At 46.3% G+C, this 25981-nt stretch overlaps 5 protein-coding genes across 12 annotated transcripts in view; 3 read left to right on the top strand and 2 right to left on the bottom strand.

Moving 5' to 3' along the window:
• Positions 1-5427, bottom strand: part of cux2b (cut-like homeobox 2b) — a 67788-nt gene extending 62361 nt beyond the window's left edge. For 2 of the 4 annotated variants that reach the window (XM_029829945.1, XM_029829946.1), the window contains exon 1: positions 5302-5427. In XM_029829945.1, the coding sequence (XP_029685805.1) occupies positions 5302-5364 (63 nt within the window). In that variant the 5' untranslated portion in view covers positions 5365-5427. Of the gene's footprint in view, positions 1-4615; positions 4818-4873; positions 5009-5301 lie in introns of those variants that run through there. The other 2 variants (XM_029829950.1, XM_029829949.1) reach the window with 2 other exon arrangements.
• myl2b (myosin, light chain 2b, regulatory, cardiac, slow) lies at positions 5139-10748 on the top strand. Of its 2 annotated transcripts, none has more exons than XM_029829958.1 (7): positions 5139-5284; positions 9601-9690; positions 9775-9850; positions 9956-10060; positions 10160-10238; positions 10322-10370; positions 10457-10745. In XM_029829958.1, exons 2-7 carry the CDS (start codon positions 9655-9657, stop codon positions 10559-10561), a joined length of 450 nt encoding a protein of 149 aa, XP_029685818.1. In that variant the 5' UTR covers positions 5139-5284; positions 9601-9654; the 3' UTR covers positions 10562-10745. The 2 variants fall into 2 exon arrangements, with proteins under 2 accessions (XP_029685818.1, XP_003974776.2); XM_003974727.3 differs by lacking the exon at positions 5139-5284 and adding an exon at positions 8116-8470 and having other exon boundaries at positions 10457-10748.
• Positions 10749-11208: 460 nt separating this feature from the next.
• Positions 11209-14185, top strand: ppp1cc (protein phosphatase 1, catalytic subunit, gamma isozyme). The gene is made up of 7 exons (XM_003974572.3): positions 11209-11604; positions 11982-12113; positions 12205-12435; positions 12557-12661; positions 12763-12986; positions 13115-13249; positions 13333-14185. The coding sequence occupies exons 1-7, from the start codon at positions 11550-11552 to the stop codon at positions 13420-13422; spliced, it is 972 nt and encodes a 323-aa protein (XP_003974621.1). The 5' UTR covers positions 11209-11549; the 3' UTR covers positions 13423-14185.
• A 333-nt stretch (positions 14186-14518) lies between these two features.
• pptc7a (protein phosphatase targeting COQ7 a) lies at positions 14519-20141 on the top strand. Its single transcript, XM_003974571.3, has 6 exons — positions 14519-15066; positions 15889-16068; positions 17066-17264; positions 18151-18274; positions 18355-18484; positions 18585-20141. The coding sequence occupies exons 1-6, from the start codon at positions 14865-14867 to the stop codon at positions 18641-18643; spliced, it is 894 nt and encodes a 297-aa protein (XP_003974620.1). The 5' UTR covers positions 14519-14864; the 3' UTR covers positions 18644-20141.
• Positions 15063-25912, bottom strand: rad9b (RAD9 checkpoint clamp component B). Of its 4 annotated transcripts, none has more exons than XM_029829103.1 (11): positions 24279-25912; positions 23648-23779; positions 23449-23566; positions 23250-23349; positions 22873-22979; positions 22676-22782; positions 22029-22093; positions 21428-21550; positions 20642-20813; positions 20416-20545; positions 15063-15252 (listed from the first exon to the last, which is right to left on the bottom strand). In XM_029829103.1, exons 1-10 carry the CDS (start codon positions 24459-24461, stop codon positions 20417-20419), a joined length of 1236 nt encoding a protein of 411 aa, XP_029684963.1. In that variant the 5' UTR covers positions 24462-25912; the 3' UTR covers positions 15063-15252; position 20416. The 4 variants fall into 4 exon arrangements, 3 of the variants coding, with proteins under 3 accessions (XP_029684963.1, XP_029684964.1, XP_011613752.2); XM_029829104.1 differs by lacking the exon at positions 15063-15252 and having other exon boundaries at positions 20054-20545; positions 24279-24349; positions 24575-25912; XM_011615450.2 differs by lacking the exon at positions 15063-15252 and having other exon boundaries at positions 20054-20545.
• Positions 25913-25981: the final 69 nt, after the last annotated feature.

The following is a 25981-nucleotide window of genomic DNA, read 5'->3' as shown; positions in this document are numbered from 1 at the left end:
GGCACATAATGAGAGTGCCTGAGATCCCCAAAGAAAACCTGGGGAAGGTTAGTGAAGCATTGATCTCATGAGTGTGCCGGGCCCAGGAGCACCCTTCACACCATGCTAACTCAAGCTACATGACAACCAGGATCAGAACACGCTCTGCACACAAGTCTGGCACTTGCACGTTGGGGAAATAAGCCCTGAGTTTATTTCTCTCATTTTTATCAGTCATTAAGGATAAAATGGTCAAAAGCAGAGGATTACAGCATGTGGGACAAGAGAGGGGGATTCCCTGAAACCCCGGGAAAATGAACAAGAGAGGGCACGTGCTGGGTACGTCTGCAGTGTCGTCTGACAGTCCGGATGAATAAAGGCAGTGGTGGAGAAATGGAGCTCAGTGTGGCCTTGCAGGGCAGGGGGGGACCGGCTGTCAGTGGGGATAGAGGACGTAGCTTTGATCCCATGCCGATGAACCATTACCTCCCTCCTCCCGATGCTTCCGCCAGCCTCGCTGCAAGAAGAGTGGAGGCCACGCCGCCGCCACAAAGCCATCCTCCAGCAGACTAATGTGTCCCTGAAGTTTTGTTAAAGCTGGTTATTTACTCCTGCAAAGCAATCGCTTCAGCCTGGGGGCTGCAACGCAGAGAACGTGCCGCTATGAAAAAAGCTGGTGTCCCCTGCGAGGATGGGATGTCAATTACCAAGAGGGCATTCCAGCTGAAACATTAAGAGGAAAAATAAACAGGAATCTTCCAAAACAGCAATCTTCAGCTTTGAAACCATTAAGCAGCACTTTTATTATAAATCAGCGCGCATTGATAATTTCTGTTTAGAGGCTCAACACACAAAACATGTTCCCACTCATTTTAACTGATAGCTGCTTTGATAAGTTCAGCCTTCTCACCCCGACCAACACCAAGGACATACAGCATTGAAACTGCCCCCCCCCCCCCACGCTTTTGTCCTTCCAAACCACCAAAAGTTCACAGAGAGGTCTGTGGATTGTAGCCTTGATCTGCAATCATCACACGCATCACAGAGCCCCGTCAATATCTCAAAGACCAAAAAAAACAAATGTTAAAAACTCATCACGTCTTCAGAGGAAATATCATCACACAGGTGAGAGGTAGCATTGGGAGAAAAATAATATTTACCCCAACAAAGAAAACTGTTCCGCCACGCTCAAAACAAACCTTATAAAAGTGGGCTTTTTTCTTCCTTTGCTTGAGAAAAGTTGTCCACTGCAGCCGGAGTGCCCAACACTGCCCCTGGTGGCAGGGCAGTTCAATTAGAGGTCATTACATTCTCACAAATGGTTTAAATGTGGTGCATTTTTAATGTAGACAGACCTTTTGTAACACTTCTGCAGACGCCACCTAAACCTCCTAATAGTTAATTCTGTCATAAAAATCCAATAAAAGAGGGCATGGCTATACTGCAGCCCACCACCAGAGGGAAGCCCCGAGATGACAACTGGAGGGCGTGCTGTGCGTTTGCTGGTTAAAGGCTGAGATCCCCGACGTGTTGAAACCTTGAAATGTGTGGTCACGCGCCACTGAAGTGACTTTTGCGCCGTGAGGAACCTTTTATCTGAGCTATCGAGACTTTTCAAGCGCACGAAGAGCGATACGGAAACATCATCTTCACAGGCGGCCTCATCACAAGGTGCCGCATCCAAACACGAGCGCGCAGGAGGCCAAAAGTGAACGGATAGGTATGAAAATCTAGCTGAAGGAAGGTCAAAGTGATTAAGCTGACACTAACGACAGGCCTAGTCTTCCTGGGAGAATGCTCACCGTGGCTGTCTCTAAACCCATTTGTCATTCTGCTTCCAACACTGAGGCGTCCTGCTTTGAAGTCTCTACCACTAATGCTACACAGAGAGGTTAAACAGCTTAATGCTCGAGTCAGTTTCACTCTTCTCCCTCTCTAATGTTCCCAGCGTTTCATGCACCGGGGTTACGGCTCCTGGATTTCACATCTCAATTTGCCCCAGATAGTCCTGTAAAAAGCTCCCCGCTTTCCTGATTTGCTTTGTTGTTGCCGTCAAAAGGAAGAGGGCTCGAATGCAAAGGATACGGTACCGTAACAGACATGCCCCACCCCATTGATTCACAGAGGTGGCAGTAATGACGAGCATGTTCAGAAATGTTTATACGGTGGAGGGGGGGGGGGGGAATGCAGCGCCAAATCAGCGTTAAACACCATCTAACCACGGCGTTTAATCTGCTGCAGCCCGGATGGACATAACTGTAGAAGACGAGTCCTGAAAAACAAGATAATGAGCCGATAGTGCGCCGCATCATTACGGAGGTCAGCTTGAAAGGCTTTTTATATGTGTCGGCGCATAAAAATAAAATCATGCAGTCATTATGACGACTAATACAAGGTCTGAGGCGCTCTGGACTTACTTACGCTGCACAACAATGAGATTATGCCGATGCACTTGACATTAACAATATCAGCCAGCAAATATACGAAAGTATGAATGAAAGGGAGACGCGATTTTCACAGCCAATTTGAGATTGTGTGTGTGCGTCATGTGTGTGTGTGTGTTTTTGTGTGTGGCTGGCAAACAGCACGCAGAACAGGCTGGCAGCGCAGGCAGCCGGGCTCACAGACTGCAAAGCAATTTCACTGTTTGGCAATACTGTTGTCTCTGTGTGCGGATTAGAGCTGACACCAGAGCAACTGAGTCATGCTAAATGTGGTACAATCACTAGCTTTTGTTGCTGATCTAAAAAGCCCGCTGCCTCTTAGAGTCGTAGAACAGAGGGTCGAGGGGGGGGGGAATGGCAACAAATAAGCGGCACACTGTTTTGGAGTGCGAGGTTGCCGTGACGCTAAAAACAGCGGCGGGGATAAAAGTAACGGGGCGCAGAGACGCGGAGAGCAGCTTGTCAAAAGTGAAAATCAAATGGGAGGTTGTTTTTGTTTTTTGTTTTTCAGGCTGCGACGACGTCCTTGTGAATCCTTTTTGGCAGCATGAGCGCCGCCGATTAAACAGAAGATCTCCGCCAAACGGCGATGGTTTGTTTCTGCTGACCACACGTTCCTCGGCGCCCACAAAGTCCTCCCACAGAGCCCGACGACTCCTCTACCGGTCGTTTTTGGGCCGGGCAGGACCTGGCAGGGGAGACCCTGACCCGTCCTTTTCACGCTCGCCCACAGAAATGCCATCTGGCTGGCGTGAATGATTACCAAAGCAATGGCCAGGTGACCTGCAGCCAGCAGGAACCAAGGTCACTCCACCTCAGCGCTTCACACTTCCCCTGCCCTCCTTTCACCAGCCTGCAGGTGAATTATTCATCACGGATGATGCGGAGGGCACATATCTACAGCACAGACCAACAAAAAAACCAAAACCCACACTCAGTTCACTGATATAATAAGCTGCAAAGGGAACTAAAGGTAGTCTGTGGACCAGAGATACATGCAGACTGTGCGCAGGCTGAGCAGGTGAAGCAGCTGTAATCATTTGCACACAGCCAGAAACAGGAGCCAACCATGACTGAATGAGAAATAAGTGAAGTAATTGATTTCAGACCGGCGTAGCAGACATTGTCACATTTAAGCCACAGGCGTGTTGGGGAACAGGCGCGTGCAGGAATATTTACTGCTGATAATACGGTAATGTCATTAAGGCTTCCACACAGAGATTAAACAGAACCTGGTTGACCAACACAAAGGCGAGGCGCGTTGACGGTGCCTACAGGTCACGCTAAAGAGGCACGGAGGAACGCACACAAGTCCAATTTCGCTTGCTTGCAAAATTTTGCAGGTGATAAAGTCAAACACCTCATTTGGAGCGTTGCTCGAACGGCGACCACGTCTGCCGCTGAAATGATATGAAACTGCCTTTCATTATTATTATTATCCTTCCGCAGCCCAGCCAGGCTCTACTATGTCAGAGTGATTCATTCCATGAATATAAGGTCATTCAAGGGAACCTAGCAGGAGCGCTTTCCTGCAGGTAGGCAGGCGCTTGTCCTTTATATTATTAGTGGTCACTTAGATGATGACCACTGACTGGAGGCTAACCTTTTTTATTGTGTCCCACTACATCACAGCTCCTGACACTGCGGGTGATGTCTCAGGCATCCTGATGGGGCACTTCAAATGTAGGTCCTGGGTTATTTACCTGCGTTTAATGAAAATCCTTGAATGTGCACATCTATCACACACGTTCCTGTGCAACCGGGGGTGGAGGAGAGGCTGAATCCGCAGCAACAATGATTCCCTCCCCTCAGCCTGGATCACAGAGAGGTCCAGCGGCCGAGAGCTGGAATAACACCCGACCAACACGACCGAGAGCCGCCAGATCAGATTTCTGCAGCTCGGCAGGCTTTTCCGAGGCACCCGGACCCGCCGCGCTCCCTGTCATTTCTCATGTTACAGAACATCAGTCAAAAGCCAGGGACGCTGCCCTTGCACCGGCCGAGGCTGATTTACAAACATTAGCGGGGAATACAATTACACAGCCCCCCCGGCCGAGCAGCCCTCTGCGGCTTCGGGAGGGAGCAGAGGCGGGCTGCTGGTGTCGGCGGAGTGGACACTGAAAAGCAGTCATTCGGGAAAATCGGACTCAACGGCAGCCTAAAGGAGCGGGGGTGCACGCAGCGTAGCTCACCTGCCTCATTCTCCACGATATTAACGAGAAACGTGGACGAAACGATCCATCCGTGCAGCCTTTAAAACACCTCTAAAGACGCGCGGCGGCGGCGGCGGGCTGCAGCCTTCAAATGCGCGATTTAAACCAAAAATGGGGGTAAAAAAAATAAACTTTCCCACCAACAAATAAAAGAAAAAACTTGCCAGCATGCAACCAACTGCTTCCAACCTCCCCCTCTCCACCTAAAAAAAGGTTAAGAAATGAAAATGGTCCTACTGGAAGATGCAGCCGCTGCGAGAACCGTCGACACAAACCGCAGAGAAAGATTCAAAAAAAAAAAAGTTGCAGCCTTCATCCGGAGCAGAGACGTTCGGGGAGGAATTAAAAGTTTCCCTGCGTGGTGAAGAGCGGCGGCGTCGGGCAGGAAAAAGCGGGGGAAAAGCGTGAAAGCAGCAGTGCTGTCCGCGGTGCTGATCCCCGCAACACCGGCGCGGCGAACAGCGCTGCTCCGCGGTGCCTCCACCGCTGATCAATGATTGAACCGAACAAAGGCAGAACAGGGATCAATTTCTAATAACTATCGATGCAAACGCCGCCAGCTCTCGCCTCGCATTCGCCCCCAAAACGGGACGACGCGCACGGGGAAGCGGGGCCGACGCGCACCGCGGGGGGAATAAGGCGAGAAAGGTGAGAAAAGCACTAACCTGCAGCCGCCGTAGATCAAATTTCTTCCAATATTGAAACATCGATCCTACATCGGCGGCCATCTTGGGGGATATTGAGGAGATTTTTTTCAGCGGCTGCAATAAATATGTGGGCTGGATTCCCCCCTCGTGAAACAACATCACTGTGGCCCCGCAGAAGAAAAAAAAAAACACACGCACACACACACACACACAAAAATATCTTTGACAAGTCCGACATGTTTTTATTTAACCGGAATAAGGAAGGGGGGGAAAGTGCTTTTGAGCAGTTATGAAGCAGAACTGTGAGCTGGACTTGATTTTAAGGTAAAGTTCCCGATACTGAGGTTTAACAATCAATGAATTGACTAATCCTTCAAGAAATATCCAGTGTTATGCAAATGAGAGAAATGATCTCAACTTTAAGCCCCATTTTAGAGCAAATGAAGTAGCGATTTAATTCATCCATTGTCTTTATTGACCTTATTGCATATGATCAATCTTTTAAGATACTTTTAGAACTAATGATTAAACGCTAGATTGTTACATTAAAAACGCGTTATTGGACGTGATGTCGCCAATGCTGTGCTGTTTTCCTTACACATTTGAAATTTATGGGGATCGATTCATGCACAGATGGCTAAAGCTTGTGTGACTGTATTGATCACTTGGTTCAATTATGCATCCACTTATCGATATGAATGTAAAATTATGCGTGCTGGTTTTACATTGGAGCACAAAGTTAAACTTTTTTAAATACAATTTAAAGGAGGACAGTGCGCTCGGCCTATATAAACAGTCATTTTACTTTGTGGAAGTTATTGAAAGAAGGATCCGGATAAAATGATGTTTCCCCTGCTGCAGCGGCGACAGCGCCCCCTTCAGGCGAAGCAACGCAATGGCAGGTGACTTTTCCCACCCATCACAATCACAATAAGAGGCGATATTTATCCAAACTGATGGGTTTATCTATGCTTTGTCTTCGGTGTTTCACGGAGACAACCTTTGCTGAAGGTAGACAAGGATAGTCTCATGGGGGTAGTTTGTTGGCACCTGAGGGGTCAATTCTTCTGCCACACAAAAGGTGCTTCAGGGAAACGATAACTGGAGATGATTAAAAGTTTTTCTTATTGAATTTTATCTGTGGCTCAAAGGCAAAACAAAACCAGTTGATTTTTAATGTAATAGAAGTGCTGGATTCACAACTTATGAGAAATCTTATGGGAAATTTCCATATTTGCTTCCTGGAGCCTGGAATGATGTCCCAGTTTGCTGCATGTTGGGGAAATCATTGTATTTAATCTTATTCCCTTCATTTATTACTATTTGTTTATACTTTTTAATTGCATTTTCTTTTAATAGGAAGATTAGGATGTGGAAAAGTGGGTGTTAACTGTAAATACTTATTTAAGTTGGAGGGTTTTTATTAAAACCCTTCATCTTTTCAAACATTTGACTTTAATCTCAAGATTCCCAAACCTCTATAATTAGTTGACAAATTTTATTATTTAAATCTTACATTCTGTATTTTATTTATTATTATGGGTTTGTCTTCTAATATGTCAACTGTCACATTTCTTCCCTGGAACCCAGAAAACTGCCTCTAACAGCATTTTGAACAAATTTGAAACAATTCAGATTTAAACCTCAAAGACAGGATTTGAAATGGAAAAAAAATGGTCTTCATCGTCGTAAATCCAATTTATCTCAGAGATCTTACAATAGTAACCTTAGAAATCTCTCAGTGATTAATGGCGTCGTAATTCTTTCTCAAAAAGATGACCATAATCTCACAGGTATTTGTTATCTTGAAGAATTCCTCCTAAAGTTATTAGCTTTTGCCCTTTATAAAACAAAGGGCTGCAAATTCCAAAGGTTCAGGTAAATTAATTTCCACCTTTGTGGCCACATGTTGATGAAACAGCAGGAAAAATGCTGTCAAAGTCAGTTTTTCCTAACATATTTGTAAATGTTTTGCCAAAATCACCATTTTGTCAATCATTAATATCAAAAATTCTATCTTGATTTAACTTAACACTTGTTTATGAAAATCAATATGACCTATGATCACTGGTTAATGTATGACACAAAAGGTTAAGCCTTCAAACCATTATTACTTTAATTAAGGCACCTTTAGAGACTGCCTCAAAAAAAAAAATTCCCCTTATGTTTTTATCAAAAGTAACATTCCCTTGGTTCATCCATTCAAGGTTTATTAAATTATTCATCAGGAGGTTTGTAATTCATTACATTATTTATGTTATATAACTATAAATAAGTTATATTTGCAAGAGTGGACACATTAAGAAGACGTCATGTACGTATTTAATTACCAGAGAGTTAACAGAGTTTAGAGCTGCGAGTTATTGGCGCCACCTGCTGGACAAGCGTGAGAAAGACAAAGTAAAGAGCCCTGAAGTCAGTCTGGTCACATTAAACATTATTATTATCATTAAAATGATCTGTATCCGTCTCAGGTTAAAGCTCTGAAACCAGGTGGAACCATTAACATCAATTTCCATTACACACAAATAGGGTTAGATCATTTATTACATCTTTTTTTTATTCATGGTGTGAGATATAAAAAAAATAGTATAATGTTCTAGAAACCGTCAAACAAACCCAATAAAGACCAATTTCAAAATCACAATCACGTCAAAAATAAACTAATAATAATAATAAACTAATAGTGTAATACGTTCAATTTTGTCATATCAATACGGAAGTAGTGGGATAGAATACAGCCCCTTGTGGACACAACGTGTATTACAACAACAAAAAGCTAGTGAAACCATTTTAAAACTAAACACGTTGGGACCTTTAAATCTAAAATGATTTAAAGGTTTGGATTCAAGGTGGTACGGTCGTCCTTACAGTCCATGGTTGTGCCAGGACTCACATAGTTTTGGCCCAGCTGAAGCTTGAACAGGACAGCTGGTCCCAACTGTCCTCCGTGAGCTATGTCCTATTGTTATTCAGGGGGCTTTGTAATGGAACATGTGTGTTTGGCTGTCATCCTTGAATCTGGCGAAGCACCTCTGTGGTATTGCTGGGATCTCAGTCTTTACCTGGGACTCTGCCTAAACAGGGCATGAGGTATTTATAGCCGCTCTGGGACGGTCAGTATATGTACCCCTCTTTTGTGTGACCTGGTCATTTAGCAGCGATCATCTTCATCAGTGGAATCATGGTGAGTAGATGCAGTTTTGGTCCATCCTTTGCCACTTTCTGAAGCTAAAGTCTACTACTTTTACTTAATTTATGCGAAATTTTGTTTCCCAGGTTACACGATGCATCAGAGCTAGATGAGGACATTTTCTGATACATTATGTTGACAAAAAAACTGCATTTTTCTAAGCAACTGATGACAAGTAGGATGGCCCGTTGTTTTTTATTCCATTGGAAAACTGGCAAGATGGAGAAAACGTGAAAAAAAATCCAGAATTTAAATACAAATGCCACATTAACCCTGACTAAGTTCTGTGTTCACGTTAGAATCATAGATGAAGTCATTCAAGCAAAAATACTTCGTGCTTTCATGGCGAACACGTTCAGAAAATCAAAGATTTATTTTACGGAGGAGAGGATTGTTCTGTCCAGGAGCTACATCAGTTCTGGGGGGGATTAATCCACAACCAGGGTTAGACAGCAGCTGTCGAGAGACCCAACCAGCATGATGTCATTGCACCCCCCCTTTACGCTGATTTTCATACCAACGCAGCAGTTGTGTAAATAGCTCCTCATAATCCCTGTCTCCGAGGGATTTCTGATCAAACGGGGCTCGGTGTGGCATCCTGTCATCACTCAGGCCCTATAGAATAATCCCCAATGTGATCCCGCTGCAGCCCCCCCCCCCTCCATGCCCGGGTTTATATTCTGCATTTCCCCAAAACAAGAGAACTGGCTAAATATTTCCATAACGCGCGTTTGTCATCCCCGCTAACCAGATATATGCCCCCACTCACCTCGCGCCCCACACACACACACACACACACACACACACACACACACACACACACACATTTGCATCTATGTGCATACCATAATTAAATGATCTAAATTACATCCAGAATTTAAACTGGGGGGAGGGGAAGCAGAGGAAAAGAGGAAGAGAACATAAAAACTCCACAATGAAACAAAACAAGAAATGTGTCTTCAAGAGGAGCCAAAACAGAGATAAAATTGTTTCTAAAGTTTCTAAACACCAATAGAAAAATCCTTTCGTGCTGCACATCTGCAAGGTCAAAAACTGAGAAGGTTCCTCCAGCAAATGAGTAAATGAGTGCGGTGACTGCATTCCCCTTCCTGTCCGCCCTGCAGGCCCCGAAGAAAGCCAAGAAGCGAGCGGAGGGAGCCGGCTCCAACGTGTTCTCCATGTTCGAACAGACTCAGATCCAGGAGTTCAAGGAAGTCGGTTTCATTTCGCACTGATTCACTGCAGAATGTTCAGATTTCTGTGAGATGTGATGGAAATAACGCGCCAAACCTCCGCAGGCTTTCACCATCATGGACCAAAACAGGGACGGCTTTATCGACAAGAACGACCTCAGAGACACTTTCGCCGCTTTAGGTTCTCAAAAAAAGGATAAGAAAATCAAACAAAGATCTATTTAATCGACTAAAAACAAGTCGGCTGCAAAGTGCCCTTTTAAATCCGCCTTGTCTTTGTCTCCAGGACGTTTAAATGTGAAGCAGGAGGAGCTGGATGAGATGCTGAAGGAGGCTCCGGGACCCATTAACTTCACGGTCTTTCTGACCATGTTTGGGGAGAAACTAAAAGGTGAGACGCCTTTCGGATGCAGACAGATGCAGACGTTCAAAATGAGATTGAATTTGAAAAGTCGTTTGGCTCCTTGAACTCAGAGCTGATCCTCTCCAGGTGCCGATCCAGAGGAGACCATCCTGAACGCCTTCAAGGTCTTCGACCCCGAGGGAAAAGGAACGTTGAGGAAAGATTTGTGAGTGGCGCCATCTGCCGTGGAGGCCAGGAGTTGGCTCCTTAGTGTTAGCTTGACTGCTCACGCATGCTTCCTCTTCTCAGTGTGACGGACATGTTAACGACCCAGGCGGACCGGTTCTCCCCCGAAGAGGTCAGATGTCAGCCAGACACCTCACAGTCTGACATTTTTCAGGGTTCCTTTCCAATGAATCATCCTAGTTCGTGCTTTATCCACAGATGGAGCAGATGTTTGCAGCCTTCCCTCCGGATGTAGCAGGAAACCTCGATTACAAGAACCTGGTGTACGTCATCACACACGGGGAAGAGAAGGATCAAGAATAGGCCCCTGGAAGCTGCCCACTGAGTGCGTTTGTGCTTATGTACGTGCATGATCTTGCATGCAACTATAGAGGTCAAGACTATAGAGGCGTTTCTTTTTATTTACAAAATGTTGTTTGTCCATTAGCGTACATGCTGTGGTAGGTGACCCTTTTACACTTGAAATAAAGCCTATAAGAGAACAAAAGGACTCAAAACAATATGTTTTTATTGACTTGTTTTTATTACTTCATGAAACAATTTTAAGTTATTGATATATTTAACTGGTGCTTTACAGCAGATTCAGTGACATTCATACAAGGGTGGCGGAAATATGCTTATCTTGAGGGATAAGTTTGATGTTTGAGTGTAAATAAAACAGGCACCACTTTTAGACATTACATAAGGGAAATGATGGTATATGAGAAACCGAAACAAACCCAACCCTCATAACCCGATTCATTTGATTAATAGTGCCATTTGTCTACTATAGGCGAAAAAACACAGTAGAAAATACTCAAATATCTTCTTTTAAAACGTGGAGAATTCTGCTGTTTATTTTGTCCTGACTGATGGTTCCAGTTCAGCCCAGTTTCTAAATGGGTTGAAGTGTAGTTCTCCGCCCTGACCAGCAGGGGGCGCCGCGGGGCGGCTCCGTCCAGGGGCTGAGCAGAAGGTGCGGCAGAGCGACGAGCGAGACGGGAACTGGAACCCTCGCGAAAGGCCAACGCGCTTGACGTTCCCCCCGTCCCTGTCTCCACAAATCGGCCAATATTGGATGTATTTTTTTTTTTAGAGATGTCATCTTAGCTTATTAGATTATTTAACTTGTAAACGAGTCGCTAAATAAGAGCCGGGCCACATCAACATTTTCACCCATAGGTGGAAAAACCGGAGAAGCTAACATTTGGCAGCTAATGCCAGGATAGCTAGCGGGCTAGCTTTCACAACTGTATAAACGCCTAAAACCCAGATTTAACTAGAGCGATTTTTTTTTTAAATTAACGCTGCAATGGCTGATGTCGACAAACTCAACATAGACAGTATCATCCAACGTCTCCTGGAAGGTAAAGGAATACGGAAATTCTTTCCTTAACCACTATTATATAAGCCAATGCTAACGTGTTATTACAGCTACGTTTAGCATATGTTTACCAATAGCTTGTAAACTATTTATATATAGTGATTACTTAATGTTCCATTTCCTTCATTTGTAGTTGTAAGCAATCAAATCGGTGTAGGAGCTGACATTGTCCTTCTGATGGAAGGACACGAAATTTGATGACCAGTGACCACTTAACATTGTCTCCATCACTTACTTACAACACACATTCCGACAAGTTAGACACGTCTCAGTGTTATGTGACACGCAGGAGATAGTTTCCTGTAGGGAATGCCTATTTCACTCATCAGTCTTTATGTAATGGTGTTTATATTGTCTTAGTCAGAGGAGCAAAACCCGGAAAGAATGTACAGCTCCAAGAAAACGAGATTCGAGGATTGTGTTTGAAATCCAGGGAGATCTTCCTCAGTCAGCCCATCCTTTTGGAGCTGGAGGCCCCTCTCAAGATTTGTGGTAAGGTCTCTTTTAAAAAGTAATAGCTCAATGCAGAATTAGTTGGTTTTGTCCCTATTAAAGGACCGCTGGCGTGACCTTCATCCTGCAGGGGACATCCACGGGCAGTACTATGACCTGCTGAGGCTGTTTGAATATGGAGGCTTCCCTCCGGAGAGCAACTACCTGTTTCTGGGTGACTATGTGGACAGAGGGAAGCAGTCCCTGGAGACCATCTGCCTCCTCCTGGCCTACAAAATCAAATATCCAGAGAATTTCTTCCTGCTGAGGGGAAATCACGAGTGTGCGTCCATCAATAGAATATATGGCTTCTATGATGAGTGTGAGTACTTCACTTTAGTCAGGAGTTATTTCCTACCTCAGCGACGTTACGCCGTTGTACTTTTTTTGATAATAATGTTGTGTTATTGCTACTGAATCAATAGTTTCCCCCCCTGTTTCAGGTAAAAGAAGGTACAACATCAAACTCTGGAAAACATTCACAGATTGTTTTAACTGCCTCCCCATTGCTGCCATTGTTGATGAGAAGATCTTCTGCTGCCATGGAGGTGGGATATTATGGGATATTGGGTTTTACGTTGAATACGCAGAGTTGTAAGTTTGACCTCGGTATCTGTGTGTTTACTCGTGCTCTTGCTGTTCCTCGCAGGTCTCTCACCCGACCTTCAGTCCATGGAGCAGATCAGACGTATCATGCGCCCCACTGATGTTCCTGACCAGGGTCTCCTGTGTGATCTGCTCTGGTCTGACCCAGACAAGGATGTTCTGGGCTGGGGGGAGAATGACAGGGGTGTATCTTTTACCTTTGGCTCTGAGGTGGTGGCCAAGTTCTTGCACAAGCACGACCTGGATTTGATCTGCCGTGCCCATCAGGTATTTACCCTCAGCTTTGTTGGGTGTGGGGGGGGTGTTGGACTACAGGGTATCACATCTTTGTGGGGTTTTTCTTGGTTTATCACGAGTGCAACCGTTTAACCCGTCCCATCCCCCATCTCCCTCAGGTTGTTGAGGACGGCTATGAATTTTTTGCCAAGAGGCAGCTGGTGACTCTGTTTTCAGCACCTAATTACTGTGGGGAGTTTGACAACGCCGGTGCCATGATGAGCGTGGACGAGACCCTCATGTGCTCTTTTCAGGTAAGCAGCCTCCTGTGTTGACTCATCAGAGTCATTTTTTGAGTAAAGCGGCAGATCTCATCACTCCCGCTACTGTTTTGCAGATTTTGAAACCGGCAGAAAAGAAAAAGCCCAACGGCAGCCGTCCCGTGACCCCCCCTCGTAACATGGTCACCAAGCAAGCTAAGAAATGAGTGTGGATGTTGGGGGGGGGGTCAGTGTCACTCCTCTGTTTCTGCTTTCGTCTTCTGCACGGGACGGATCAGCCGTCCCTCGTGCTGCCAATACAGAAAATATATTCACTCCTACACGATGAAAGCAAACAATTCGGCTGTTTTGTCCACAGGGGTAAATTGATGACATCACCGTGAAAACCTCAGGTGTTTTGCACTCATTTTGCAGCTAGTCTTTGCCACACACGACTGTTCAATCAGGAAATATGTAACAATGCGGCTACTTCTGCACAGGAATGCCTTGTTTGAAGCTGTGCACATTTTCTTTTCCTGTTTCATATCTTTGTTCCTTTATTTTCTGTTCATTCCCTCGCTATCAATGAGTGTTGATGACTGTAAAACCATTGACGAGAGCACTTGTTTACTTCTGTGAACCTTTTATCGAGTTTATTTGCAGTCAGTGTTGCAGGATATTGACTTAACACTGAGTCGTCACATTTTTCAACAGGTCTTGTGCTAAATTAAAGGATTAATGAGCACTTGTCTAAATCTTTCTAATAAACTTTGACTGAATTTTAGGGGGGGAATTTGTATCTGGATGTCATTTGTTGGTTAAAGGTGCATTTTATAGAGATTGACAGTTTTAAAGAGAGTGGATTCATCATAAAGAGATGTGTTGAATCATTTAATGAAGGTAAACATCCACACGAACCACTGAATACATTTTACCTGGTGTGATATGTAATTTTCTGACAATGAATTATTAAATGCACACTATTACAAATGTGCGTGCCATTACATCTTTTTACCTGCGTTACGTTACAAGCGCAAAGTAATAGCGCAAAGTAATAGCATCAAATCTCTTTGAAGTGTGAAGAAGCACAGAATGACTATTGATAGCTTTGAGAAGTGGAGGTTATGTAGAAATGGAGTTTTCCACAGACATCAAATACGATCTCTGTTTCGAAAGTATCCGCATCCACGTGCGCTGCGATCCCACCAAAAAAACCCGTGTCACACAGCGATACTTCCTTATAAGGAAACGGCTATTGCGTAACGCCTGACGTCAGAGCAGTCACAAGACCGCGGTCCTCGCGCGTAGGTGGGGCGGGGCTACGCTTCAGATCGTTAACGAGCGCCTCGTTTGGGGTTCGTATCGCTGCAGTCTTCGAGCGGAGTCGACACCATGGACGCGGAGAACCGGCGCTTACGCATCTGTTACGCTCAAAGAGGCTCCCGTTCTTCTGACTAACCTCGAGGTTTGACGGCGCAGACAAACAAGCCCTGCCGGCGTGCGGCGTGAATGTGTGCGCGGTGGCCGCTGTTGTCCGGGCGCCTAGTTAGCTCCGCCGCTGTTTAGCACCGTTAGCAAGTCAGCATTGTGCGCACCCTCGGAGCCGCGGTGGGCTAGCGCCGCTTGCTGGCTTGGCCGGTCGGTTTGGCGTGGAACTGGTGCGTAGGTGATGTTGTCTGTGCTGTCATACGGTAGACTGGTTGCCAGAGCTGTCATCGGCGGACTCTCTCAGACTGACAGCCGCGACTACAGCCTGGTGACGGCGAGCTGCGGTTTTGGCAAAGATTTCCGCAGAGGTATCCTGAAGAAAGGCATGTGCTATGGGGACGACGCGTGTTTCATAGCCCGACACCGATCCGCTGATGTTTTGGGTGAGTGTTTGCTGTAGATGTTTGCTGATGTTTGACGTTTACCAAACCTGGAGGCATTAACCTGTTTGACGTGGCCTTTGACGTGATTGGGCGATGAAAGGTCTCCCCTTGATGCTGTTATCGCCTTAGCTTGACCTGCATCCGCTTGGTGTCATCCCGAGGACGTTACACTGGCTCTGCCTCGACCTGCAACACAATTCTGCAACTTTTACAAAAAAAAAAAAAAATTGAATTAAGGATACATATTGATTGCTTTGGAATTTACTCTAGACGCTCCAGAAGTCTGTCAAAACAAGTTACTTAACAGCTCTGCAGGACGCTGCAGCTGGAACACAGACGTGTAAACACAGAAATCCAAACAGCATTTATCAGTTGCTTATTTTGTGGCGGGTTTGGCTATTTTCGACCTTTCGCTTCTGCTTTGAGCAGCAAAAGAGACCCCGACGGCCGTCCTTGTATGGTCAGCCTTGGAAGTTGACCTTTCTAGGAAAACTTTGACTTGCTCAATGCTCCAGAGGCGCAGAGGGCTCCTATTAAAGAGGGAAGCCAGTACTCCTCCACGAAAATTAAAATCTTGCTGCAAGATCATTGTCTCAGGAATCCCAAACCTTCTTTGGAGGAGTTGAGCATTCATGAAGTGATAAAAAGAAAAACGGCATCCAGATGTGTGTGTTTAGTTTAAGAGACTTCCAGCTAAAATCTTAGATTTCCTGATCGTTTTTTATCCCTCTCAGGAAGGGCAGATATCATTTGCCGACGCCTGGCCTTGAATCGGCACAGGACTCAGGTTTTCGGTTGTAAACTGGTGTGTGTTGTTGTCAGGCGTGGCAGATGGAGTGGGCGGCTGGAGGGACTACGGCGTGGACCCCTCGCAGTTCTCTAGTACGCTGATGAAGACGTGTGAGAGGCTGGTGAAGGAAGGACGCTTTGTTCCCAGCAGCCCGGTGGGTGTCCTCACCACCAGCTACTACGAACTGCTGCAGAACAAAGTGCCACTCCTCGGTGAGTAACGCTAGAGAGCCAGATGTTTTTCATAAAAATGTTATGAAAATGACATTTCCTGTTTATAACAAGTGTTCTTGATCCTTTTTATTTATACCACGGCTGTTGTCGTGTGGTTTAAAGTCAGTTCCACATGTGTCTTGAGCAAACTTTTTAAGGGAAGGTTTGTTCCGGTTTCATATTGTCTGGACTGGGATTTTTGTACCATGAGTCAACGAACAGCCAGATCCCCGTCTGGGTCCAGGGAATGTCCCAAGTCCTGGCCTGCCCAGATGCAGCCCGTGTTGAGCATCCTCCTTCTTTCCTGTTGTCCTGCAGTACTGTCTGAAATAGAAGCAAGCACAGACTTGCAGCACCAAGCAAACACTTCAGGAGCAGATGTGCTGCTGCTGAGTGTCAGTATTTTTCCAGCCATCATGTAATCACACGTGCAACAGAGGAAACAACCGTGTATTGTGTTGTTCCTCCGTGGCAGAGGGGATGTTCTTGAACCCGGCAGCGTGAGTCAGAGGGCCTGATGGGGGTTTTGAAGGTCGATCCCACGGAGCATGTTTGGGTTTTTCTCGATGAATCACCAGCAGGGTGTGGCGTCTAACCCCAGCCCAGAGGAAGAACCTCTCTCCAGCACAGTTCTGCTCTGTTACCATGTATTTGGTTTGATGTCATTAATCAGTTGAGCAAACAGTTTTTAACATGGGTGCAGCTGCAGAAAAAGAAACTGTTGCGTGCCCCTAATTTACATTTTGATTAAAATTCCATGCCAACCTTTAAAGAGTTTCTTCATTTTCTCAAAGCCAGTCACGCTAGGAAAAAGGGCGTGACTGATTTCAATGACAGTAGCTCCAGGCTTTGTTTATAGCCTCCTCATGTGGTCTCATTTTGTCGCCTTCAGGGATGTGCAGGGTATTTTTTTCCCCTCTTCGATAATTTGTTATTTAAATTACTAATAACCTGTTCCGGCTCCTCTGTAATTCCTAAAATTCCCGTGTGTCTGCAGGCAGCAGCACAGCCTGCATCGTGATTTTGGACCGGCAGAGTCACCGGCTGCACACGGCCAATCTGGGAGATTCGGGCTTCCTGGTGGTCCGAGGAGGGGAGGTGGTTCACCGCTCTGACGAACAGCAGCACTACTTCAACACGCCCTTCCAACTGTCAATCGCACCCCCGGGAGCCGAGGGGGCCGTGCTCAGCGACAGGTACGGCGTCTGGCCTGATTGGGCGCTGTGAGCAGACAGGACAGCGGGGGCATCCTTTATTATTTTTTTTTAGTCCGATAGCAAATCACATGCAGCTGCAAGAAAGGCGTAAAGAACATTTTGCAACGCTTGTGTAGCGGCTGTTCAGTGTTAAGCTGCAGCGTGTTGTGGGGGGGCCACGTGCCGCCAGGTCTCGTTGCTGCAGCGTGCCAAGCAGCAGCACAGTAGACCTCGGTAAGCATGCAGGGCAGGCAGTGGACCTTTGCCAAGCTCTAACTCTCACCCGGGTCAAAGTCTGTGTGGGCTGGGGGGTGAACCGAAGAGCTGGCCAATCCTGCTCCATCAGGATCAGCCACCTTTTCAGCCAGTCTTCAAACAGGAAGATTATTGGGAGCTGCTTAGACAGCAAAAACCCTGAGAAGGGACCCTGGGCTGCCAGCTTTTATTTAGATGATCCGAGTGCACGTGCAGATGAAGATGTTGTTATAGCGCCACATCTGAGGATTATTACCTTTAGAAGCCCCGATGATCAGATCTTGCTCTATAATCAGCCTTGAGATGTGTTGCACACTTCCCTGTGGAGTCATTCCAGTCATATTAAAGTTATCGTGCAGGACAGGTTGAGCCCTCGTCCTCTGGGTTGGGAGGGGGGGGGGGGGGGGGTCAAGCTGCCAACTAAGAGCAATTTCCAAGAAGTGAACTTGGCACTTGGTACCTTTTAAATGGCTGTGGTTGTGATGTTTTTATGATAGTTAAACCATTTGTTCCTTCTCTAATGAAAGCACTTGAGAGGAATGTGGGCTATTTATAGCTTTTAGCATGAGAGCGATCAGATCTGAGGGTGATCAGGGTTCTCTAGCTGACGCTGAATCGTCTGTCCTCGCAGTCCCGACGCAGCAGACAGCTCTTCCTTTGACGTCCAGCTTGGTGACATCATCCTCACGGCTACTGACGGGCTATTCGACAATATGCCTGACTACATGATCCTCCAAGAGCTAAAGAAACTCAAGGTGTGTGGCAATCCCACCCAGACAGGTGTGTCACTCAACTAACCTCATCTGATCCTCGTGCATTTATTGTCATTACTAAGAACACAAACTACGAGAGCATCCAGCAGACCGCTCAGAGCATCGCAGAGCAGGCCCACATCCTGGCCTACGACCCCAACTACATGTCTCCTTTCGCACAGTTTGCGTGCGACAATGGGCTGAATGTAAGAGGTGAGTGTCTCAGCTTAGTGGAACCTTCAGACAAATGAATCTTGTCGCTGACAAGGTTGAAAAGGACAACCTGACAGGACATTGCTGTTTTTCTGTCCAGGAGGAAAGCCAGACGACATCACGGTGTTGCTGTCCATAGTGGCGGAATATACAGACTAGAGTGCGTCTGCCTCTGATGGGTGATGGACTCTTTGATTCCTGCTGGACAGGAAGATAAACTGATGTCAGATACTTCCTGCTGCGGCGCTGGTTCTCCTCGGGGCCTTCGGCTGACCACCAGCCCGGTTGGCTCGCCTCAAGCCTCCCAAATCTCCACTTTAGATCATGTGCACCGCTGAAGGGCTGTATGAAGGGTTTGATTTAAATCGTCCCGTTTGGTTCTACGGCAATGTTGGCATCTTCTATCGCACTCCTCTAATAATACATAGTGAGACGTCACCGGACTTCTGGGATCTTGTTGAGAAGGATATTTTTCTCCAATGGGTGACGAGGAAGGAGCTAAGGGAGCCGTGACAGTGGGTCCGAGCCCCCTGCTGGAGCTGAAATAGTCAGTAGAAGCAAGAAGGGAACAGACCGGTAAAGAGGTGGCTGTTCCTGGTGGGACTGTGTATGTTGTTGTAGAGAGATGACCAGTAGATAGATGGTGCCAGTCCTGTGGCCGTCTTAAATGTGTCCCAGTTGAAATTTCCCTTTAACCTCACAGCTGCTGCTGACGTCTTGCTTGAGAACATGAGGTGTGTGTGAATGTGACCGAGTTCGCGTGTATTAGTGTCTAATCGAAGGATTCTGGGCGGCACGGCCTTAACGCACAAACCTAACGAAGCATATCTGAGAAAAAAAACCAAAACCTCAGTTGTTGGAGTTCGTCAGGTGAATTTTTCTACCCTTTTTTTTTTCCTTGGTCACTGGAATTGTTGAGTTCACAATGAGGGTGAAATTTAGAAATGCAGCCCTTTCCTTCAACCGTTCCTTGTTCAGGTCCGTGTAGATGTCGCACCACAAAAGAAAATCTCCTCCCACTGTTGCAGAAGCCCCTCGGTTGTGCTCCAAAGACGTGCCTTGTATCATGATGTGTTAAAGGGATGCTGGCGGATAATGCCCGCTAACGTGCCAGGGTCGGAGCGCGAAGCCCGAAAACAGGAGCCATAAAGGTCAAAACTGATTTCCCATCAGGCCATTCTGTCTAAGCCTTGTGTTTTCTCTCCCCTAGTATTGAGTTTATCCTGATTTAGGTCCTCATCGGTCATCTCCTGAGCTCAGGCCGGAGCTTTGGAACGGTCATGAGACCATTTTATCCTCCAAAAAATGAGATGTCACAGACGAGTTTACAATCCAAATAGATGATTATTCCAGAAGTGAAATGAGAGCAGTTAGAGAATGTGATTTAATCACGCTGGCGACAATCTGAAGCAGCCTTAACAACAATGATACTAGTGGGAGTATAAAGCACTTCACCGTCAGGTAGTTCAGCTGTTTCAGCTTGGAATCGTCCCTCCGACTCAACACCGGCCGTCGTTTTTCACTTTCATCCTCTAACGGCTTTGATACGAGTGTGGGTCGATATAATTATTTTTTTTTGGGTGTACAGTTAAATGCAGACTTAAACTCTGTAAAATGCATTTTAAAAATGTTCAATATTTAAATAAAGAGTCTAGTATTTATTATCCTGGTGTGGTTGATGGCTGCAGTATTATTACAGATGTTTACTACCACATTGCCTCGCCTGTCTGTTCATGCTAACGTGTCAACAGACGGCGGGGAACACTAACAATGTCCTTTATGTCCTCTGTTATGTAGAAACTGACAGAACAGATTAATTTATAGTCTATAAACCGATTCTGTGAAACATCTCGACTTGCGTTTGAGCCATTAACACTTTTAAACTCAGTATTCTGAACATTGAGTCGAATTTGGAGATATGCGGTGGTTACATTAGAGTCGAGGGCTTCTGTAGTCTTCCTCCATGCTCTCCTCTTCATCACTACAACAGGCCAAAACGGGGACTGTCTCAGTCTGATGGTCGGTGTCTGAAGACAGAGCTCTGAACAGAAGGGAGCAAACCTGCAAACCACACAACACGAATCACTTCTTTTAGAAAAAAGTGAAACCCCTCAAGTCCAGCGTCTAATTTCATCCTCAAAAGGAAGCGCTTGTTACCGTGGCAGCGGGGCTGTTTCCATAGGGATCACCAGGTGGAGCTGGGACCAGTTTAGGTGGGTTGATTATGGGGCTGCCCTGGCTGGACAGTATCTTTTCCAGGGGATCAGGAGCAACTGGACTCCTGCGGCTTCCTGCCTGAGCCACAGGTGAAAAAGCAGCATCTGCACACCTGTAGACCAGAGACAGCGGTCGGTAGAACAGGTGCGTTTCAGCCAGCCCTGTTCCTCAGCAGAATTAACCACAGCAGTGGTCACATTGACATCGTTTAATTCAACTCAGAGCGGCGCTGAATGGTGTCATTGAAGACAGGCCCGAGGTCACAGCGCTGACAAGCCTCAGCTCTTACTGAAGTATATTTTTAGAACTGAAACCCCCGTAAACACGATACAATCAGATTAATATTGTCACGGGGGGGAGAAAATAAAGCATCAAACGACGCGCTGGCTGAACTAGCCAGCCAAGCAGGTTAGCATCACGGCGTGAGGAGATTTCATCCCTTCACTTCCAGGCCCGCTGGGGTTTAACTCCCTCACAAACTCAGGCCTGGCTGCAGTAACACTCTGCCCTCTTAAGGAGCTAAAAACAGCCCTGAAGGGCAAACTGCCTTGACTGAGTCCCAGGAGAGAAGCTCAAGTTAAACTCTGTGGGAGGATTCAATTATACTCTCAGCACCCCGTCGCAGGAGATCTGCTCTTATTAAGACTTCAGTGAACGGGTCAAAACATTAGTGTCTGTGGAACTGGAGGTCTTTGACACGGCCGCGGGGCGTTTGGCGAGCGCCACCTGGGTTCTGAAGTGGTCACGACCCCGCTGGGCTGAGAGGCGCTCCGGCTTTCAGAGTCCGTCAGGGTAGCCAGAACCACTCTGGCCTCCACCACCAGGTCCTCCACAGAGAAGCACACAGGCCTGTAGACAGCATGGAGTTAAGTCAGAATTCCAGGTTCTGGATTGGGAAGCACCTGAAAGCTTCAAGTAGAGCTCAGACCACAACACTGATGTGTCAGTGGGAACAAATACGCTATTTTATGCCCAAGGGCAGCAGAATACACAGTAAATGATCCAAAATACAGACAAAAAAAAGGTGAACCCTTTTCCTCCATTAACCTAAAATATGGAATGTTGAATGGATAAGAAGGTTGATTACTGGGACATGACTTGTGACACTTAACCACTGAGCGACCAACACAGGGACAATGTGCTCATTACTGTGAAAACCTAACACTTATTCTGGTACTGTTTTGACCTCTGTGACCTCTCTGGCATCATCCTCTAGCAGACGACTCACACGTCCTGCGTGTGGAGGTTCCAGCAGGTCTTAATGGAGTCTGCTTTGATATAAAAACAGGAGAAAAAGTCTGAGGGGAATCACAAAGGTGACACTTACTTTCCTGCCGTGCCAAAATGCACCGACACGGGGAGGCAGTGGGATTCTGCAAAGGCCAGCAAACCCTTGAAAAACAAGACGTTAAAACAGGAGAGGATGAGCGTCGGCTGCGTGCAGCCACGACACAAACACGACAACAACAAACTGGTTTCAGCGCGTTGCCGGTGCTCTTCATTTAACCGAGGCCTGACTCAGAGCTTGGCCGCTAATCCGTGCAAACCCGATTTTCCAAAACTGACGGGAACAAGAAGACTAGGCTGGCTAACGAGCCGCCTCTCAGCGGGGAGCCCGAGAAACCGTCCAAGACATTAGAGCCTGGAGGCGTTAATGTAGATCTTCCTAACTAGGTTGACACCAAAAGCTGTCCAGATTTCCGAACAGACAACCCTGTTACAAGGAGACGAAGGAAACGTGAACTGACCGTGTAACGAATGAGACTCAAGCTCTCGGTAAACTGACCCGGATTTGCTCTGACTTGGCATCCAAATGACATACGTGAGCGTATTAACCGCCGAAGACACGATCCGCTGATCCAGCTGGACCAGAAACATGGCACTGGAGGGTTCGCATGCGGATGTAATCCGCGTGCGCACACACTTATTCTCACGTGTCAAAACACAACGAGCCTCTCGAGAGAAACCCGTTACCCTCAGCTCCTTCAGACAGAAGGTTATGTCTGAATCCTCTCCCAGCTCAAAGTGGTCGAACTCATCCGGGTGTAAAGACATCTGGGTGTGCATCATCTTCATGTGATCTGTGACAGAAGTGAACACGCGACCTCAGCGGCGGGTAGCAAAGTCGCAGTTGCAAATGGTTCAGCTCAGCTCAGCTCAGCTCAGCTCACTCTTTCCTTCTTCACAGTAGTTTCTCAGACTGACTCTCAGGGAGCTTGTGGAGAGTGTGACTTCCTCTTGGGACATGGGGAAATGCATCACCATATCAGCAAACAGCCTGCAGAAGGAAGGCAAAAACAAGTGCACACCCACATGAAAGCAGCTCTGCTGTCATGCGAGACAAACCTTCCCGTATGTCTCCCCACTTTAAGGAATTAACATTTACTGTTTCCAGGACGAACCAGCTGATTAGAATGTACTTCCTGAGTGTTTTCTCTCATCAGAGAGTCACCTATTTGTCCCTGTGCAGAAGTAAACTTGACTTCCCGTTCAGCAAGTCCCTAATGAAGCAATCAAGGGTTTATAACATGATCACAGAGGGGCTAACCTGGCAGGACACTTCAGCATGTTGGGGCAGAGATGAGTAGCAAACACCGCCTGCAAGGCCTCACTTTCCTGGAAGTGCAGGTTGTAGGTTTTAGTGATGCCTGAGACACACACACACACACACAAGATGTGATAGTTGGGAAACACTGCCACCAGGTGTTGATCATCGGTACTGCAGCGTCAACAGCATGAAACGGTACCGTGTCTGCAGAATAACTGGACCGTCACTCGGTCTGTGAGCGAGCTACTCACTGATATCTGACACTGATCCACGCTGCGCTCAATGGAAGTCAAACAGCGGAAAAGAGGCAACACAGACTTACAAACAAACAGGCACATGATGGGCAGAATTAATACATCTGCCTCCTCCATGGCAGCTGTGCCCAAGTGAGAGAATACCTTCATGGAGAGTTTGCATTTGAATGGCACACTGCTTGGCCCAGAGCCCACTTTGTATCGCTGGAAGAAGAGCGGCGAGAAGAGGAAGCAGGAGTATGCAGAGTGAGAGGGATTTACTGCCCTCAGCGCCAACTTTGAGAACAGGGAGAGACAGAGATGGAGTCAACCTGTTGCTTCTGGTTGTGAGGCTGGAATAAGAGGTAAGACAGCTGCAAAGCCTGGGGAGCACAATCACATCATTCATATCATCAGAACAGTAAGAAACAGGGGGACAATTGTGAAACCTGCACGGAAAGCAAACCTTGAATTAAAAGAGGACGCACGATTTGGTCTTATGAATAATTGACAGCCTATTATAGTGTTGTTGTTTTAAAAATTACATTATAAACAGAACCTCTTCTGACCTTTGGAGCTACAATTAAAACTATAACATGGGTCCATCCACCAGCGGCACTATCAGGGGTCACAAGGGTCAGGGGTCACAAGGGTCATGTACTTTAGACCCATGAAGAAGCAAAAAGCATCATTGGTGTTGTGAAAAGAACCCATAATTACAAAGAAAATGCTCAATTAAGTGTACACAAGTAATGGGTTGTAATGGTAAATGTATATTTCATTTAATGCTGCTCACCCCTTTTAATGTAGGATCCAACCAAAATTCATCTCCTATCCGCGACAGAGCTTGAATTGCCCTTCCAAAGGCTGAAAAGAACCTTTCACATTTAGAACCGTTCAAATTTTCAAATCTATTGGGTACATTTAAACACCCAGTTATCTTTTCGATATAAGAGCGGCTACGTTTGCTAGTTAGCATCAAGCTAACTTACGCTGACGCAATTTTTTTTTTTTTACAATCGTGATGTAAACTGTTGATTTTAAAACTACAAATTAAAATTAATATTATAATTTCGTTTTGCTAAAGAGTACCTTTAACACCATTTCCCTCGAGAAGACAGTTCATATTTGTGGCAAAGTGTGGCAAAGTTAGCTGGAACTCTACTTGCGGGTAACCGGAAAAGCTCTAATTAGCTATCGGTGCTAATTAGCACAGTAAGCAGTTGTAAGCGGTGTAACAAATGTTTATTCAGGGTTTGTGTAACAAAGGAAATGTCATGATACAGTGGAATGGACTATAATTTAGAAATAAATCTCCGAATAACGCTTTCCCAAAATACTTTACATAAATAACAATAAAATATACAATATTCCATCTTCTGCCAGCCTGATTTGTTTACAATAACCTCCAATTTACACATTATTAAAGGATTATTTGTAAATGCATGTAGTATGAGCCATGTAATAAAACTATGAGGTTTCTGGGAACAAACACCTCATGATACAGTGTATTTATTAGAGCAGTCAGAATAAAGAATCATCTGCCATCGATAATCAAGTCATATTTTTGGATGCTTGACCTCTGAATTAGCTGTGCTGCAGCCATCTTTCTTCTGCCCTTGTGGTTGTGTCCTTGCCACCTCCATCCCTGCATCCTTTGCATCTCCTCTGCAGGGATGAGGCCTGTTCCTGCGTCTGCAGGAGGGGGTGGTTGACCTGGCAGGGTGAAAACACAGCACGCAGCATAAAGAGAAACCCCTAAGAGGTCTAAAGCTGTGAGCAGATACACACCCTGCCCCATGCGTGTGTGGAGCAGATGGAGGTGGTGCCTCTGCCCGACTGAGGCCAGGACGCCGAGGAAAGGATACACACCTGTCCTCCGACCACCTGAGTTGGTTTCACAATCTTTTACATTTGTTTTAGCCTGATTCCAGCTGAGCGTGTTCGGTTCTGCAGTTACCTGCAGGAATGGTGCAGCCATGAGGGGCTTAGGAATGTGAAGCGTGTGCACGTAGAGGCTGCTTGCGCACGCATTTCTGTTTGTTCCTCTTTGCATCCCACTCAACTGCTGCGGAACAAACTCCAGGAAACCCAGCATTTATTTAGGGTGTTTGAACACTAGACCAGATATTTCAGAAATCAACCCAACCAGTCAGAGGATAAACAACAAACAGGATAAACAAACATTGTGCATTAATGGCTAATAATACTGCAGTAAAACGACCATTTGTAGCTGTGATGTGGCTGAAACGTCTGTCTCATTAGCGGCCAAAGACCTCAACAGAAACACAATTGGTGCATCATAACTCATCCTCGCCGTCACGTGACCATCGTCCACGGGCTTGTCTCTGTTCAGCTGCTCCACAAACCTCACCCGCTTCCTCATGGATCCAGGATCTCGTGGTCGGCCGCACATATACGGTCTTCACCAGATGGGCTCCTGTTGAACCTGCCAAACCTGAAACCACCCTGGGGTTCCAGGTCCAGGTCCAGGTCCAG

Source organism: Takifugu rubripes, chromosome 21 (assembly GCF_901000725.2).
Source record: "Takifugu rubripes chromosome 21, fTakRub1.2, whole genome shotgun sequence".
NCBI lineage: Eukaryota > Metazoa > Chordata > Actinopteri > Tetraodontiformes > Tetraodontidae > Takifugu > Takifugu rubripes.
The sequence above is the reverse complement of the archived record's forward strand: the minus strand, read 5'-3'. Positions and strand labels throughout refer to the sequence as shown.